Source organism: Buteo buteo, chromosome 11 (assembly GCF_964188355.1).
Source record: "Buteo buteo chromosome 11, bButBut1.hap1.1, whole genome shotgun sequence".
Lineage (NCBI taxonomy): Eukaryota > Metazoa > Chordata > Aves > Accipitriformes > Accipitridae > Buteo > Buteo buteo.
In genome coordinates this window covers 2,040,703-2,054,707 of record NC_134181.1, presented here as the reverse complement: position 1 = coordinate 2,054,707, position 14,005 = coordinate 2,040,703, and the positions used below count along the sequence as shown (strand labels likewise).

General features: G+C 48.2%; 1 protein-coding gene across 7 annotated transcripts in view; it reads left to right on the top strand.

Moving 5' to 3' along the window:
• Positions 1-14,005, top strand: part of ZC3H18 (zinc finger CCCH-type containing 18) — a 51,086-nt gene that overhangs the window by 35,115 nt on the left and 1,966 nt on the right. For 4 of the 7 annotated variants that reach the window (XM_075039857.1, XM_075039855.1, XM_075039853.1 and 1 more), the window contains 8 exons: positions 850-975; positions 2,547-2,648; positions 4,406-4,549; positions 6,320-6,472; positions 8,563-8,723; positions 9,335-9,531; positions 10,712-10,808; positions 12,898-12,994. In XM_075039857.1, coding sequence (XP_074895958.1) covers positions 850-975; positions 2,547-2,648; positions 4,406-4,549; positions 6,320-6,472; positions 8,563-8,723; positions 9,335-9,531; positions 10,712-10,808; positions 12,898-12,994 — 1,077 coding nt within the window. The remainder of the gene's footprint in view (positions 1-849; positions 976-2,546; positions 2,649-4,405; positions 4,550-6,319; positions 6,473-8,562; positions 8,724-9,334; positions 9,532-10,711; positions 10,809-12,897; positions 12,995-14,005) is intronic. The other 3 variants (XM_075039854.1, XM_075039852.1, XM_075039856.1) reach the window with 2 other exon arrangements.

Below are 14,005 nucleotides of genomic sequence, written 5' to 3'. Positions count from 1 at the left end.
GTGATCTGCTGAAAACTAAGCAAAGACAGGTCCTCGGAAAAGTCACTATTCAGGGAAATTAGACTTGGAAGCAGTCCAGATATTAGTAGCTCACCTAGATGAAAACTGACCTTAATAGGAGCAGAAGGAGCTAGAAGCTGTAAAAATTGGAGCCTCTTCACTCCAGGAGTGCTGGGGGGATGAGGCAAGCCCACTCCAGGAAGAGCATGCTGATGCTACTGGGGAAAAACTGCAGTTGTGGAGGCTTGACAGAGCCTTAGAGGGCTGCAGTGGAGCTTGAAAACCAATGGGTGCGAGATAAAGACTTTTCAGAACGAAGCACGCTGAATCTAGGAGAGTTGAGGCATGAGCTGGATCCGTTTTCTTTAAATGTTTGAACTTGAAGCTCCTGAAAAGAGGGGGAGAAAGTATCAGAGAGGAATGAGGAACACACTGAATTGAAGATATGGATCTAAAAACCAAAGCCCTCCTGAAGTAGATAGCGTTTCTTGCTGGGATCACTGCACCTGAGATTTTTCTGTTTTCTCATACCTGTGTGACCCAGCCTGTCAGGGGGTTGTCTGGTGAAAAGGCATAAAATTGTGTGGAAGGAGTTCTCAAAAGGGGATGGAAAGTCACTAGCTAAAGGAGGGAGGCCTGTTCAAGGGCGCAAAGTGGGTAGCAACGATGGGATCCTCTCTAAAAGAAAAGGGGGGACCGAGGAGAGGCTGTACTCCTGCCAGACCACTGAGGAGAAGGCAGGTAATTTTTGGAGCAGTGTTTGAGAACTTGGGAAGAGTGTACTGGAAACAAGACCTTGGTCTCAGAGAACTTCTTGGGAGGCACTGAATTTTAATGTTTTTCTTTCAGGTCCTCTTCTCGTTCATCCACCTATTCTGGTTCAGGTTCCTCGCGATCTCGTTCCAGATCATCTTCTTACAGCTCTTACTCTAGTCGCTCTTCAAGACACAGCTCTTTCTCAGGCAGCAGGTCCAGGTAATGGCTCCTTGGATTTGAAAATAACGATGTACTGTTTTCCAAACATTTGCTAACAGCTACTTTTGCTGCTACATAAAAGCAAATAGCCAACTCTTGAAATAAAACATTCAAACCGCTTTCCTGAGTGAGGGAAGTACGATAGACTGCAAGGCAGCCTGCTGGTTTGGTTGCTGAATGAAGTAGGTATGTCAGCCACCCCCTCCTCTCCCCAGTACCCCCACCCATGAGTACTCTGCTGTTGTGGCTGGGCTGTTTCCCATGCCTGTGGTAGCTGAGCAGTTGTAGGAGCCTAGCTGAGATTAATGTTGCTGTCATTTGCATTTTATGATTGGAAGAAGTTACTGGCATCTCTTTTCTGTTGCACTGGAATTTCTATTTAAAGAGGCACATCACGTTTCTTTAATAAAACAATCCATGCAGTTGTGTCTTGTGATAGTCCTGACACTTCAAAGTAGCAATTCAGTGTCCCATGCTGATTAAACAGAGGCATGTTTATTACTCTGCCACTTCCTGGCCCCTGCAGACAGTTTCCCAAGTCTGGAATATGCATAGTAGGAAAACTGGCTCCCTACATAGGCACTTCTTCAGAGCTGAAATCAAACAGATACCCAGTGTGGATCACGCAGTTGATGGGAGTGCACGCTGTCATTTCAGAGATGGTTTCTCCTAGAAAAGACTTAGGCGGGAGTTGATCTTGATGCAAGCACATACGTGTTTCTGGGGAGCAGGCTGACTTTCCCCCATCCACCCCATTTCAGGCTCTGTTCCTGGCAGGACAATGTCAGGCATAGGTGACGTACTTCAATTAGCGTGCCTCTCTCTGAAGATAGGAGGGTGAGGAGCACCCAAGTGCCTAAGTGTTCTTCAGAAAGCCGGTCACCGAGGTGTCTGCCTTTCTGAAGTACTAGGCTGCAACAAGGGTACTTCCAATCTTGGCAGCAGGGTGAATCACCTGAACGCCAGCATCTGGTGTGCTGTGTAAGTGGCTTGCCTCTTTGGTCAGTCCCAATCTTAGGAAACAGCTCTTGCCCTTTGATCTGTTGGCTTTGATATTCTCTGCTTGATTTTTCTCCTTGTGTTCCAGAAATTACAGATACCCAGTTAGATGTGTTTTTCGTGTCTTTCTCCCAAGGGTTTTTTTTGCTGCTCTTTAAAGGATAAACTGCACTAGGAATTACTGGAATATAAAGCAGGTTGAAACAAATCATGCTGAACTTGCAAGTCAAAATCCCACTTACTTTCCTGTAGGCATATTCTCTGTAAGGAGAGAATACAGAGAGTATGGAGAAAGCTTCAGGTGTTGGTGTGGAATATGTGAGAGTGCCTCTCTTGCAGCTAACCCTATTTTTTCCTTTTGTTTTCTACTTTTACCACTGGTCTGGTGATAGAACTTAGTTTTGTTGAAGAGAGTCCAAATATAAAACTAGGGTAAGCTCAGACCCATGGGGACTAGTTCCTGGGATGCAGTCGTTAGCCAAAGGAGGGAGTGATAGCTAAATGCACCAAAAGCCAGGAAAGCCTTCTGCAGTCCCAGAGACTGAGCTGAATGATATGTCCTTCCTTCCTAGATCACGGTCCTTCTCATCTTCACCCTCTCCTTCTCCAACACCGTCTCCACATAAGCCGCTTGCGAAAGCTAAAGGGGAGTTATTACCACCTGCTGGTAAAGGGTAAGGCTTCATCTCTGTTTTGATAATGCAGTGCAGAAGAGGCTCCAAACAGTAGCCTAATCCCTGAGTCAGACCCTTGTGACCTGATTGACAGTTTAAGGAAGAAATGGAAGATGCAAAATATGACCCACATAGAATAATGTTTAGCTTTGCATATTTAATTAAATGATGACACTTTCACTTATTAAAACCAACAGGTATCCTTAAGTATTTTATAGAGTCATAGAATCATTTAGGTTGGAAAAGATCCTTAAGATCAAGTCCAACCATTAATCTAACACTACCAAGTCCACCACTAAACCATGTCCCTAAGCGTCACATCGAGGCCCCTGTCATGTATACATGAGTGTTTAAACACACTCATGATTTACACTTTAAACATTCTGTGTGTGCAGATATGTTTACACGGGAGCTCTAGGAAAGTTTCATTCATTTCTCTACTGTAGTTTGAGTTAATGCATAGCCTTAGAATAAAGAAATGTTCAGCCTTATCTACTTTTAACATTGGAGAGAAATTAGAACAGTATTATAGCTATGAAACTGGTTTTGGCAGATTATGCCAGCGCGCCTGCTCTTTTAAATACTTGAAGTTGCTATTTCATAAACTCCTGTAATACATAGTAAATTATGGATACATTAGAGGGGGACATACCACCATAGTGATGTCACCTTGTTTAAGGTGACCTGCAAATAAATTACACAATGGGAATCCCCCTGAATTCTCCAGAATATGGGACAATCCCCTTTGCCACACTTCTTGTGCCTTATTGACCTGCTTTTTTTTTTTTTTTTTTTCTTCTCAGCTCAGAGGGTTCAACCCTTCAAGGACACGCTCTCCACCTACAGCGTTGTCTTTACACCCTTCTAGTGCATATTGCAGTGCTGGTTTGGTAACACGTGACACCAGCCAGCAGCCTGTACTAGCATGGGGATTGTTTTCGCCACGTAACATTCCATGTATTTAATCCTGTGTTCTGCAGGGGATGAATGCAGATATTCTTAAGCACAAGAGAAGGAATTAACAGTCTCTATTTTTGTATGCAGACAGCTGCCTCCTCCCCAGTTAATAGTAGGTGTGACATCAGTGCTGGGGATGTTGAGCAGTAACCAGCTATTAGAGCAGAGGTTGGACTGCTCTGAGCCCAGAAGTGAGCAGCACTGAAGAGCCAAAGCGATTCCCATCTCACATAGTGGGTGCTAGATAAAGTCACAAAAACGTTGCATAGCGGTCCTCTGCAATGGTGTTACCTGTTAAATGTTCTGCAGGGTAACGCGAGCCAAGGGACGGGTCCAGGCAACATTTGCACATGTGGGCTGTTTTGCACCCTGCTGATCTGTGTGAGGGAAAAGAGCATTTTTGCATAAACTGTGTGCCTTTGATTCTGGAGCCTAACTGGCAGATTTTAAGTAGATGTATGAATTTTGGATGAAAATGCACAGAATCAAATGGATAAGAAACAGCGATTCCACACAATCTACTTCATTAGTTAATTTGCAAGTTGAACGTCTCCAGAATTGGCTGTTGTATAGTAACTTGCCTCTGAAAAGGTGACTTGATTTAGAACATGGGAAACATCCCTTTAGGGGAATCTGTATTCTTTGAGAGTGTTTTGGTGAAATAGCCATGTGTCTGTAGCTACAGTAATCATATCTATCTAATATTTGGTCAACAACAAACTTGAATGCATTTCATCGCTTTTGAGAATGTCTGTATCTACTGAGTTTGACCAAGCACATGATAATTTTAATTTTTGTAGTGAAAAATCTGTGAAGAAATTAGCTGCCCTTCCAGTCCCTCAGCCACTCACTAAAATTACAACAGCTGCACCAGAGCCAGCCAAACCAGGGGATAATCGAGAGGCAAGAAGGAAGGAACGTCAGACAAGGACTCCACCCAGGAGGTAAGAAAGCTGTGGGGTGGAGTGAGGCTTGATCTCCTGGAAGATAGAGCAAATCCTGGGTTTCTCTTGGGAGTACCGACTACAAGGGCTCTTTGGTATTAAAGGAGAAATCTGTTTCCTGGGGCAGGAAGGGAACGGGAAGAGGGGGAAGGAGTCAGGGGTGAATCCTAGTGACTTGCCACAGCAAGTGGCTCCTGTCTTTGAAGGCTGGTTGGAGGATGAAGTAGGTGGAATACATGAAATGTGCCAAAAGGCAGGGTCTGCAGTACAAAAAAAGGCATGTTTGAGAGCTGCTGGTTGTGGAGGCTTCACAGCAAGGAAGCAAAGGTGTGTTTGGTCCTGAGAGCAGATCTGATGTGTTGGAGAGTCATTTGTGGTGATGGGTTTGGGCCCTCTTTACTCTAAACATGTGCCAGTATGCAGGGAGTATTTCTTCTGTGTGGTCCCAGGAGCTGGTTCGTCAGCATCCAGCAGTACCCCTGGAGGAGGGGAGGAAAAACTCCCCAGTACACAGCTTGCTGGCTCCCCTGCTCCACTTTCTCTTCCTGGCTTCATCCTGTGTGACTAGTCTGAATGTTTCAAGTGTTTTCTGTCTGTCCTCTAATTGTTTCTGTTGTCTTTTTCTCTTTCTTGGCATTTGAAATGAGAGAGGCTTCTGCTGGTTTTCAAACAAGGAGCATTTGTCTGTATTTAAATATGTTTATCAGGCTTAATCCATTGTACTGTATTTAAAAATGTTACAGGATAAATGCAGGGAGCATTACCTGTTCTTGGAGGGACACAAAGTCAGCTAAGCACAGCTCAAATTCATCCTGCATCCTTTTTACGTTAGAAGTTTTGAAATAGTATGACACCTGTGTGCCTAGTTTATGGAAGCAATAGCTTGGTGTGTTAGAAATGTACTTAATATAAATGTCTATCTTATGAGCACTGAGAATGTTTTATCCCTGCAGTAAGTCATATACAGTTTTCTTGGATCACTGGATGATGCTTTTATTAGTGTGTTTTGAAGATGGCTGTAATGTGTTTTGAAGATGGCTGTAAGTCTGTTTTCCATTCAGGTTTTCAGAAGCATCCTGAGTCAGTTCTTAATTTTGCATCGGATTACATTGCATGTTTCTTCCCAGTAGTTGAAGAAAATGCCTGGGCTGAGCAGTTATGTCTCCACAAGTGAAAACTTATCACGACAGTTTCTTTTCCCTAGAAACTCCATCAGTTCTAGTTTCCATTTCACTTACTTTAACTAGTTAATAATAGTCTTGGATGTCTTTAGTCACCTTCCCTTATTCTTTATTCCAGCCTTGGGTTTTTTTCATGCTTACACCCACAGAAACCCCACTGCCCTGCACTCTCCCTGCAGTGCAAATGACAAAACAGCTCTATTTATTTTAGTACTGGTGTGTTAGTCACAAAAAATGTGTATGATTATTGGTATAGCCTGAAATACAAGGTAGTCCCACTGTGTTACGCAGTTAGCAATTTTTGTTTGTAGGAAGCATTTGCTCCTGGTATCAGTACAGGATTAAGGTACTCTAGCTCATTCTTTCGTTTGGCTCTCATTAACATTATTCAGTCTTGCATAAAACTTCCACTGTCCAGAAAACAGAAGCTTCCTCAGGACTGGGAAAACAAGGTTGAGAAGAACATCTGAAACAATTACTTTTGCAAAGCACCAGTCTTGTATACAATACAGGACAACAGCATCATGCTCAAACTGTCCCTAAAAAAGCGGAGCGCAGCAAAGTGAGGATGTCGTTTGCTGTCTTGCAGGCGGACTATCAGCGGCAGCATCAGTGGCAGTGCCAGCAGCTACAGTGGTTCCAGTTCCCGATCTAGGTCCTTGTCTCGGTCTCTCTCCAGATCTCATTCCAGATCATCATCTGCCTCAGTCTCCCACTCCCCGTCTGGGTCCAGGAAATCCAGGTACAGCCTCGACCCTTCATAACCTTTGTTGAAGTAGGAGGAGATTATAACCTTTCTTAACTGTTGTGGTTTCTTGCAGCTAAAACTCTCTAGCTTCAAGTATCAGAAGCTGTAGGTAACTAGGACATGAAACAAGATTGATTCTTTGTGTGGTGTTAAGAATCCCGAGTCCTGAATCATGACAGTAGTACAGTGTTGGTAGTGCCCTTGTGGCTTATTCAAGGAAGTAATCTGTCATGTGTACTGAGCTGCCCGTTTTTACCTAAATTATGACCAAAACATCTCCTTATGGCCAGGCTGATCACACATCCAAATTTATTTACAAGTTAACAGTTTCAGGCTACGGAGCTTTGCTCTTTTAAACCTCTACTACCTCTGGTTACCGAATGTCCTGAGGGAAGATGCTTGGCCTGTCAGAAGAGGTAGGTCAGAAAATACCTACAAGGCCCAGCTAATGATATTTTTACTTTGCTGGCAAAGTTGCATGGCCAGTTCCCTTTGTGTTTAGCTCCAAGTTAATAGTTATATGGCTGTTAGTCTGTGGGATTTGTAAACAGCTGAATCCCTCCAGTAGAGTCATGAAATAAACCTCTTTCCAAGTCCTTCGTTTGGGTTTTTTGCATCTGTTCACACATAGGAATCCCTGAAACCTCACAGGCAGCCTTGAAACACAACGCTTCCCTGTGATACAGATTTAAAAGCAGACAAGTAGTGTAAAACTAGTGGATTAAGTAGGACTTAGCTCTGACCAGCAGTAATTCCCATATCTGAACTCTGTGAAACTCCAAGGTTCAACTTCCGCGTTATTTTACGGAAATACAAACTTGTTTACTGCATGCTCGTCGCCTTCATCAGATCAGGCAGGGGTGATGCAAGAGGCTCAGAGCACTTGGACACGCTGGCTCTGCGCTGCCCTGCTGTACAGGGCTTGAGAGGAGAAGATGGGAAAAACTTAATGCAGGTGTTGCTTTTGTGGCACTGGGGCTGTGCTTGCTGCTTTTACAGGTGTGTGGGAAAGAGGAAACATAGGAAATATGGTGTGTGCCCAAACCAGATTTGCTGTCACAACCTCATAGCCAGGAGTTTTCCTGGAGAAGTTGTTCCTGGCTCATCCAGTCACCATTGCAGCAGTCCATGCAACCTCTCAAAAGTCATCTCTGTCAGGATGCCAGCGGGTAGAGACTTCGCTGCTTGTTCCAGGGCTAGTCTGTGCTGAAGCTGCTGCATCCTGTGCAGTCGTACGCATGCCAGCTTCCAGCAAGTGAGCTTGGACCTTGCTGGCAGGTCAGTCATTGGAGTGCAGAAGTCAGCGTGGCCTGCAGAATCTGCTGGAGAGGCTGCCTAAATATTCATGTAGTTAGCGTACACCTGGCCGCACGTGGCGGTGGGTGCGATGCCAGCCAGCTGCCAGCTAGCTGGGATTTTTGCAGCTGCTTCGCTGCACCAAGGAAGTCTGGTGCATAGCCCTGTATTTTTGACTGATACATTTTTAAGTAGAAAGTCTTCCTTAAATGAATATAATGATTGTCTGACGTTTTTAGTGTTGTGAATCCATTAGGAGATAGCCATCTTAAGGCACTATTAGAAGATAGCCATCTTATAGGCATCTTCCCTGTCATCAGTCGTGACATTATGTGCATCCTCAAAACAGGCGGCTGGGCTCTCCTGTACCCTGGCGAGCTGGGCAGGAGCTGTGGGCTGTAGGACTCCAGGGTTTTTAAAGCCTCAGTGAATCAATGTGTGCCATGCAACAAAAACATTGCCAAGGAACCCTTGACCTGAGCCTTAACACTGACCTGTACGTGATAGTGCACACCCTGCTTTCACTTTTTGTTTACCTGGGGAAACAGTGACCTTAATCTTGTTTATAAATGAACAGTACTTTCTAGACTTGCATCTAACATGTTTGGGATTTTTCGTATTGTGTGTGCCCCAGGAGGCACAGCCTTTGTCTCTTCCTCGTTATTTGCCTGCCTTAGCAGCCTTCTGACATCCCAGCCATGCAGGGGAATTGAAACAAAGGTGTCTGTCTCATCGCTGCCTGGTTCTTGTTGCATTTGTGACTGTAACGGGCTGTTGGCTCTTTCCAGGTCCCTGAGCGTGAGCAGCGTTTCTTCTGTCTCTAGTGCCTCCTCTAGCAGCAGCTCTGTACGCAGCGCAGACTCCGAAGACATGTATGCAGACTTGGCCAGTCCTGTTTCCTCAGCCAGCTCCCGATCCCCAACCCCAGCGCAGCAGAAGAAAGGTAGAGGTACCTGGTTTGTTTTTTTTCTTCTCCAAGGGGTCCTGGGAAAAGAAGCGGGGAGCAGAGATCTGCATACAGCTTGCTTGGTGGTACTATGGGCTCCAGGAAAATTGTTGAACAGAGGCTGACACTTGTGCCTGGCGTGACCTAGGGGAGCCCAGAGGCTTCACCTGAGGAGGGTGAGACCATGGAGAAGGGAGGCTGTGGAGTAAATACACATTCGCATCCTTCTGTCCATGTGTCTCTGGCTGTAAAGATGCCTTTTCCTGCATGGGAATTCTGCCTGATGCCCCCTCTCTTACCTTGTTCTCTTTCACCCTTGCGAGGTGATGCTAAATCTTCTGGACAACTCCAGTATCGTATTGCTCTTCCTCTGTTCTTTTTAGACTGTAGCAGAGTTGGCAGCAAGAGCCTTTTGTTCTTTGTCTTTTATGTTAAGTGTCCTCTCTGCGGAAATTCTGGTTTCCTGAATCTTTTAACCTTGGGGCCATGTGCTGTGCTAACTGGTGTGGGCTTTTTCAGTCCCTGGAGCAGCATCCTCTTGCCCTGCCCTTGAAAGGGAGGGCAATTGAAAGGAATCAGTTGCAAGTCACTACGTTGCACTCTGGTTTCAACAGGAAAGTCAAAAAAAGAAGATAGCGCTAAAGAGGAGAAGCGGAAACGGGATGTGCCTGCTCAGCTCCTGAAATCAGCCAAGCCCACCCAGGGGAGCAAATCGCAGCAGCTCCTCCAGACCCAGCAGCCCTCAGCCCCCCAGTCTCAGCAAGGGGGCTTCAGCGCTCACAAAGAGATCAAACTGACGCTTTTGAATAAGGTGAGAGGTAGGGTGGGTGCAGTTCCTCCACGCTGGGGGTCCGAGGAGCAAATGGGATGGATACTGAGGCTCAGGGCTGGCGGAAGGGGAGCCCCAGGCTCCGTGCCGTCGGGATGAGCTCAGCCGGGTAGGTCCGCAGCTGGGGATTGAAGGGCGGCAGACAGAACCAGTCTGGCAGCACACACCCTGTGGTGGCTTGAGTTTGGGACTGTGTTGGCGGCTCCCCTGGGGCACATTCCTGCTGCAGCTTCAAGGGCTCTTCCCCGCTTTCTCGAAGGCTGCAGCCGGAGCACCGAGGCGAAGGCGTGCGCGGTGCGGTCCCGCATGCGCTGGAGCTTTGCCCACTGAAAGCATGCTCCCCGCATGCTTCCAAGCAAGCTCTCCTCCCACTGCCCGCTCTGGAGCGAACCGCTGACAAGTCACTAACTGAGTCAGGAGGTAAAAGTGGCGATTGCCTCGTCTCTCTGGGGTGCCTGCCACTAGCCGCGCTTTCCACGGGGAGCCTGGCTCTTTCCTCTTTACGACTGAGCCCGACGCCCCGCTTTGGTGCCTTCGGCTGAGATTGCAATCCAGATCATGTGGGAGAGTTCAGCCTTGCCGGGTTTTGTGCCGGAGCAGGGTGTTGGCCCCAGTCACGTGGGTAGGTTCCTGTTTTTGAAGCGTTAATGTGTTTTTTTTTCTGACAGTCCAAATTCCCCGTTGCAGTCTGAGGCTGCAGTTTTCTCTACTTCCCTGTGCTATGACGTGAGGCGCCTTTATCGAGTCTGTGAAGCATGCTCCGTGGGGAGGAGTGTGCAATTACACATAACTACCAGCTGGCATGGTCAGATCCTGGAAGAAGGCATGGCTCCACATGCCTCCTTGACATTTGCTATCCTTGGTGCTGCTGAAAAAAAACTCCACAAAATGCTGCTATGTTTTTCCATTTCTGACAATTATGAAAGTAGCGCAACATTAGCCCCAGTGCCAGAGGAGGTTGCTGTTTGCTTACGGTGGTAGGGGAATTACATGGTGCCAGTGATGATTGGGACTGGTATGCACAAAGAGTTTAATAGGAGATGTGCTTGCGTGAGCCAGCCAGCATATCATGAGCACCCGTCACAGGAAATATCTCTGCCTGCTTCCCTCCCCAGAGGGAAGTGGCTGCTCAGCTCTGTTGTCTGTTTTAATTCCATTTCAGGCAGCTGACAAAGGAAGCAGGAAGAGATACGAGCCAGCAGACAAAGACAGGCCGACCTCTCCTCCAGCCAAACGGGCGAACCTGTCGCCTGACAGAGGTGAGATATCAGCCATCCCAGGGACTCCTGGCCTGGCTGGGTTCCTTCTCTGTCGCTCGAGGCGGTGCTCCAGTGACAAATGTCCCGTGAAAGTCTCTGCTGCAAAAGTCCACTCGCTAGAGAGGTTAATTGCAGGCATGTGTCCTTCCAAAACCTCAGAGTGTGCAATTGCCACCAGATAACGCAGGCGTTTTAGCCGTCCGGCTGCAAATACACGGTGGAGGTGAGACGCTCTGGTTTGTGAAGTAAGCGAGGTGAGGTCAGCCCTGGGCAGGCCAAACCCGGCCTTGCCTAGCTGTTTTGTGGCACACATTGCGAGTACCTTGGCTCCACTATGTCTGTGTAACTCCACTAAAAAAAAAAAAACCAACCAACCCTCTCTTTGAAGACACAGCGTGCTCATCTCTGCTGCAGGTACATATTCATCACGCAGCAGCCTCCTGTTCTCTAGTAACGTCGTTGGATGTGGCTGTGGAAGTCATAGGGTTTTCCCTTACTGTATCGTGGGGTCTTCTCTGCCTTGTATTTCAGTGCATCGCAATGGATCTTAGTCCTCCCGATAGAAAGGCTTGTGGCGGTGCTTAGAAAGGGATCATGGGCTGCCAAGGCTCCAGGATGGATGCAATAATTGGCTAGATCACCCGTCCTGCGAAATGAGATGATTTCCCCACTTGTGTGTGACACAATCTGATCTGCCCCATATGTTTAGAAAGACGCAGGCTTTCCAAGTGTTCTCCTGTGTCTGAATCCGCAGCAGCAGTACAAGCACCTCAGAAAACCTAGCTAGCACGCTGCATCAAGAGGGACCTAAATGCCACACTCCAGCCTCTGCTGTCGCTGCCGAAAAACAAAGGGGGGGAGTCATCAGTCAGAGGTGCCTGGTTTTGACGTACAAGCCAACATTGACACGTGATGTTGTTTTCCCTGTTGTCTCAGCTGTAGGTGTATCTTGTTGACTCTGGGTGCCAGCCAGAAAAAATTTCTGTGCTAATAGCCTGGTTGCATTCAACTCCTGCAAAGGGAGCGTGGAAGGGACTGGGTGAGGTTGAAGTTCACTGGGATCTAGTTCACAACTACTGCTGAGCTGCAGACAAATGAATGGGCCGACATAGCACACTGTGCTGACTTTATAGATACATAGATGTAGATGTAATTATATACTTTATTTGTTGTCTATACGTTATAAAGCATTTTTAAGCAGTAGCAAATGGGACACAAGCCCTGAAGGCAACTCAGCCTCACCTCCCAGTGGCAAGCATACCCTTGACTGAATTGGGACTGAGCAAGAGGCACCCTCCGGCAGGCAGCCTGCATTCCAGTGTCCCAGCACAAAGCTGGTCGGTGTTTGTGCCCTGAGTCTCGCTTCCCTGTACTATAACCTTGCTGTGATCAGATCCGCAGCTATAGTTGCCCCTCTGCGCTGGGATAGCAGCGGCTGGGAAACCCACTGCAGCAAAGCTGGATAGTGCTGCTGCAGGACCCCAGCGGGCTTCCCATCACCTGCAAGTCCCCACAGCAGCTCTGTTCAGGCAGGGCACAAAAACATGGGGGTGATGCTGCCTGTGGATTGGCCCCAGCTGGCTCCAAAAGCAGCAGAGCTGCACTTGCCCAGCACTCTTTTAAGCCAATACACCCTGTTACCTGGCCAGCGCAGAGCCAGCTCAGATGCCGCTGTGCCCATTGCTCACAAACTGGATGATTTGCCGAGGGATACTGGAGCACTGACTCAGTCCGTGAGGGCCAGCCTTGCCCCGCAGGTTTGCAAGCAAAGCACAGCCTAAAAGCGCAGTGGAGGAGCCTTGTTCCAGCAGCCGGAGGGTGAGGAGAGGGCCGGTGCGGCTCCCCGCAGGTGACGTTTTGTACAGCTGACCATGAGGCACAGCCTTGACTAGCTTTTCTGCTCCCTGTGAAGACAGGGTGCACAACAGTAGGTTCCTTTTCTAGCTGCTGCTGGACTTGGCCTTTTGTTGGCATGATCTGGTCGGTCTCAAGAGAGCATCCATATGCTGCTGAGACGGTACAGTAGGTAGGGTAGCGACCTGTACCTTCGCAATGAGCAAGAACGTCTCACCTTTTTGTCTTCCGTTAGGCTCTCGTGACAGGAAGGCAACCGGGAGACTCTCTTCACCCAAGCAAGAGCGACAGAGAGGCCAGAACCCAAAACCTTCTCCTGCACAGACAGACAGGTCAGTGCCCGCTTGTTCTCCTGGGTCTCTTGTGGGCCAGGCTGGGGCTCACACTTGTCCAGCGGTTCACTCCCTCCTCTCGGGGCAGCTCTGATGCTCTCTGGCTGTAGTTTCCAGTTGCCATGGAGGCACAGCAAGAGGAAGGACGCGGAGCTCCCTGGGCAGGAGCCAGAGGTGCTCAGGGGCTCACACGCCACCAGCTAAGCTGTTCCAGCTCAGAAATGAGCAGGAGCCTGGGGGTTTTCTTGAGGTCAGTCCCAGCAAGAGGAGCCAACTGGGTTAGGTGCAAGCTCATTCATGCTAGTGCCTCTGCCTGTCGCTAGCGCTGTGTAGTGCTAATGAGAAAGAAAGTACAACCCCTTCACCCTCCTGCCGAGCTCCTCGTGGCAACTGGCTCGGGTGCCCGATGCCATTCTTTCATACTCTGGTATACCTTCAGCTGCTCACTTTGCTGCTGTGAGATGGTAAAATGTGGCCCCTGAATGGTGACTAGCCCTGGCTTTGCACCTTTCCATCCCCTCTGGTGACAGATGACCAGCTCACATCCGATTTCTTGGCAGTCTGCACTCGCTCCTGTGCTGGAAATACCTGCTGGAAATACCCCATTGCGGAACTGGACGTGTGGCTCCAGGGGCCTTGGGCTGTGCTCCGCTCAGAGCCCTTTGGTGAAGGGTTGTGGAGCACCTTCTGCAGCACACCTAAAGCTCCCTCGGTCCTCCTTGCCTGCAGCCAGCTGGCATCGCTTTGCATTTCTCTAGTGTCATCTCTCCGAGGATCTCTGTGAGCAAACAGACGCAGCCCTGTCCTGCACCCCTGCTTTCCTTGGCCAGCAGGACTCGTGTCATCCCCTCTCCCCAGCCTGGGGCATGAGCGAGCCTCAATTTCTGTGTGTCAGAGTCCTCCCAAACCAAAACCTAGCCCCGGCTGCTGCAGCCCTGTCCTTCTTCAGGCCCTGAGGTCCTGTTTTCTAGCAGTGAAGAGGAACTTCAGCCTTCTCAGACTGGTCGTGTT